The sequence below is a fragment of the Aristolochia californica genome, unplaced genomic scaffold, assembly GCF_029961685.1.
Source record: "Aristolochia californica isolate CCGP_79_NKW_82.1479 unplaced genomic scaffold, dmAriCali1.0.hap1 SCAF_6, whole genome shotgun sequence".
Lineage (NCBI taxonomy): Eukaryota > Viridiplantae > Streptophyta > Magnoliopsida > Piperales > Aristolochiaceae > Aristolochia > Aristolochia californica.
In genome coordinates this window covers 28,497,199-28,501,289 of record NW_027182257.1, presented here as the reverse complement: position 1 = coordinate 28,501,289, position 4,091 = coordinate 28,497,199, and the positions used below count along the sequence as shown (strand labels likewise).

Sequence of the window (4,091 nt, the reverse complement as noted above, 5' to 3'; positions counted from 1 at the left end):
GATCAAGATCAACATCAAATTTCCAATTTATATAAACATGAAAACGGAGTACAACCAAATGCATAGTAGAGGATGTGCCATCAAAACCAACGACACCCTTTGAGCTCACTCATATGTGTGAAAAGTTGTCTTATCAATTGTGTTTGTCCATCAAAACCAACAACACCCTTTGAGCTCACTCATATGTGTGAAAAGTTGTCTTATCAATTGTGTTTGTCGATCCAATTATAGTTTTGGTGGCAGACCTCTTACAAAAAATGGGACGGAAATGGATTTTCCCTTTCCCTACCCTAGAAGCCACATGCGTTCCTATTAAAGTAAATTTGTGTTTTATGGATCCAGTGATAGTTTTTTGTGGCAGGGATAAAGAGAGGTAAAATAACTCTCATAAAAATGGGGCGGAAATGGAATTTTCTGTCCCTGCCCCTTAACCCAAAGACTACACGAATCCGCGTTAATAATTTTCATTTTCAGTTTGGCTATATATTGAGTATTTATTTTTAGTTAAGCATAAGATGTGACAACAGACCGTGACTCTTGACAAGTGACTAGTTTGACTAGTGACTAGTGACCAGTGACCAGTGACCAGTGACCAGTGACCAGTGACTAGTGACAACTAACGGTATTTTTATGGCAACAATGGAAGAAAGTGAAAAAAGATTTAACCCAAGAGTAAAAGCATACACGCAGCAGTCATAACAGTGGGCTCACTCGCTTCTTACCCGCTATAGCCTGTTAGCGGAAAGCCCGAGGCCACAGGGAAACAGCTCGCGGAAAACTCCTTTGTTCTTGTCCAAAATCCAAATCTCACGCCCATACTAGTTCCTCATTTCTCTCCGCTTCTTTTTTTTTTTTTTTTGTTATAATCTATAATTGTATCCAGAATTTCAGATTCCAGGCCGTATACAAATTACAAATTACAACGAAATTCATCAAATTATCTTCCTTCCCACTTCTCAAATAGATCTCCTTCCGTCTCTCTTCCTGAGGCAGGGCTCTCTCTCTCTCTCTGTCGCTTGCTCTTTGTCTTTGTAGGATGGGTCAGGCTGTAAACGGTGAGACACCCCTCAAGTTTCTCATCTACGGCCGGACTGGATGGATCGGCGGTCTCCTCGGGGACATCTGCAAGAATCAAAATATCGATTTCTCTTACGGCCAAGGGAGGTTGGAGAACCGTTCGCAGCTTGAGGCAGATATCGCTTCCGTCAAGCCCACCCATGTCTTTAACGCCGCTGGGGTCACCGGTCGCCCCAACGTCGATTGGTGCGAATCACATAAGGTCGAGACAATTCGCACCAATGTCGCAGGTACCCTCACTCTCGCCGATGTCTGCCGGGACAAGGGCCTTGTCTTGATTAATTATGCTACCGGTTGCATTTTTGAGTACGACGATGGCCATCCGCTTGGTTCTGGCGTTGGCTTCAAGGAAGAGGACACGCCGAACTTTGTTGGATCCTTCTACTCCAAGACTAAGGCCATGGTAAATTCCTTTTTTGAATCTTCCACCCTGTTTTTTCTTTTCCCTTTTTTTTTTTTTGGAGTTAATATGCATCTTCTATGTTATATTAGCTAAAGCTCACGTTTCCATGCGTTGAATGGTCGATGCTGCGTTTTATTAGTTTTACATCTCTGATCTGGTTCTTGGATCTGCCTTCCCTGTTCTTGTTCTTCCGTTATATGTTTTCATGATGGGATCCACAGATGGTTGTATGGTTCTGTATGCATCTTATGGATAGATCTTCATGAAAATGTAGTTTTATGCTCGTATTTACTGTTTTATATTCTCCTTCAAATTTGTTGTGATCGAATCCTCGTGTTCGAGGAAATTAGACTCATACAGCACTCATTTATATCCAAGTCTCTCCGCTAATTGACCAATACCTGTGGTTGAACTTATGCTCCTGCAGGATCTGTTCTTCCAGGTCCATCTGATTCACTTTTTCAGTTTCCTGTCTCGCTGTTAAGTGGTGCCCTTTGTTCTGTGCAGGTCTTTCTACTGAATTTTCCAGTTAGCCTAAATGTGATGACTATTTTATTGGCCTTAGGAAATTGTGTTGCACGACATCTTTTAGGAGCTTCAGTGTCATTGTTCCTGAAGACACATTTGCAAGTTTTTCTGTCTTTAGTTGTAAGAGTAGGCATTATGTATAAGTACCCATTAACCAATTGGAACGTGGAAAGGGTTCCAATTTGATTCTCTCCAACCAATATCCTTTTCACCTCAAAGGAGGGCCTTTTCACTCGTAAGAAAATGTCTATGCTATATGCTTCTTTTGAAAACTACAATATAATATATCTTAGAAATAAGTTTGAGTTTGTAGAATTGATTTATGCTGGAGGTATTTATATTGGCATGCTTGTGAAACCCTACATTGCCTCGTCTCAGACAGGTATTTTTCCTCACCCCTTCTTCACTGCAGGATGAAAAAACTGACAGTGTCCATACAACAGGGTTGGTTCCCTGTCTGGCCTATTCCCCACCAATCTCCAAGTCACTCGACTCTGATGACTTCATTAGATGCTTTCAGACTTCAACATTTTTTTTTTATCCTGCAGGTGAGTCAATCTAATAAGAACAGAATAGGTAATTCCAGGATGAGAACCAGAAGCATTGGCCCTTGTTTTTTTTTTTTTTTTTTGTTGTTGTTATTGTTGTTGCATATTGTGTGTTATCTTGTTGTAACTTAAGCTTTCCATGAGGTCTATATTTTTTGTTTTGAGAGAGGATCTCGTGTAATAGCTTTCTTCTTTCAAACTGCCTTCTGGTTTTATGGCATTCTCGGTGGCTCAACTGCTGCCACATAGGAGGCTTCTGTATTTGGTCTACTCAGATGGCTAGCAACCCCTTGATAGTTGCCACAGATCAATGCAGGAAACTGCGTGACATTTTTCCTCCATTTGACAGTTTAGTTTACATCTGAAAAGCCTGCATTTGTTTCTTCCAAACTAGTTTTAATTCTTACATTTGTTTGACCTCGGCCAAGTACTTGCTGTGATTCTGATGTGGACATGCATAATAACAGATAGAAGAGCTTCTGAAAAACTATGAGAATGTCTGCACCCTCCGAGTCAGAATGCCCATTTCGTCTGATCTCACAAACCCACGTAACTTCATCACAAAAATCACCAGATATGAGAAGGTTGTCAACATCCCAAACTCTATGACTATCCTGGATGAACTTCTCCCAATATCCATTGAGATGGCAAAGAGGAATCTGACTGGTATCTGGAACTACACCAATCCGGGCGTGGTGAGCCATAACGAGATCTTGGAGATGTTCAGAGATTACATCGACCCAAGCCTATCTTGGAAGAATTTCACATTGGAGGAGCAAGCCAAGGTGATTGTAGCCCCAAGAAGCAACAACGAGCTTGATGCCACAAAGTTAAAGACAGAGTTCCCCGAACTGCTATCTATTAAGGAGTCGCTTATAAAGTACGTGTTTGAGCCAAACAAGAAGACCACCAAAGTTTGATATTTAATTAATGCATGGACAATTTGTTAAGTTGGGCAGTGAAATAGGAAACGAAAAGAGATTAAGGAAGAAAGTCTTTGTTTTCTGATTTCGTTTTATTCTGCAATTTGTTAAGTTTGAATAAAGTAATTTGGGAGAAAGCCCGCTGGTTTCATTTTGTTGTTGTGTAACTGTGTCAGAGATGCGGATTCTTCTTGTTGCCTTAGGAGTATTGTTCTTCCCTGATACGGTGGGTGGACCAGTGAAACCTTAAATGCAGTCTTCCTAGTGTGTAGCACTTGGATATTGAACTCAGTTATTATCGGGTGGCATTTGTGTAATGAGTCTCTTTTTTTTGTTTCTGTTGGATACGAACGGAATAAGCCATTTCATATAGTGTTCTAATTATATATGATAATTGATCTTTGATATTATCCGTTTATGAATTTTTTTTTTATTAAACAGTAGAGCGAATAACTGGAAAATTAAATGAAATAATAAAGAAATGACTTAAAATTTTTTTAAACCATAAAAATAAAAAAATTACATTATTTCACAAATAAGCTTTAGAATAATGCTATTTTAATATATAATAAAATCCTTAAAAGAATATTACACAATCTTAAGCTACTTCAA

At 39.5% G+C, this 4,091-nt stretch overlaps 1 protein-coding gene across 2 annotated transcripts; it reads left to right on the top strand.

Moving 5' to 3' along the window:
* Window positions 1–745: 745 nt before the first annotated feature.
* LOC137935066 (bifunctional dTDP-4-dehydrorhamnose 3,5-epimerase/dTDP-4-dehydrorhamnose reductase) lies at window positions 746–3,886 on the top strand. Of its 2 annotated transcripts, XM_068779706.1 has the most exons (3): window positions 746–1,480; window positions 2,452–2,556; window positions 3,024–3,886. In XM_068779706.1, exons 1-3 carry the CDS (start codon window positions 1,037–1,039, stop codon window positions 3,474–3,476), a joined length of 1,002 nt encoding a protein of 333 aa, XP_068635807.1. In that variant the 5' UTR covers window positions 746–1,036; the 3' UTR covers window positions 3,477–3,886. The 2 variants fall into 2 exon arrangements, with proteins under 2 accessions (XP_068635807.1, XP_068635808.1); XM_068779707.1 differs by lacking the exon at window positions 2,452–2,556.
* The last annotated feature ends 205 nt before the right edge of the window (window positions 3,887–4,091 follow it).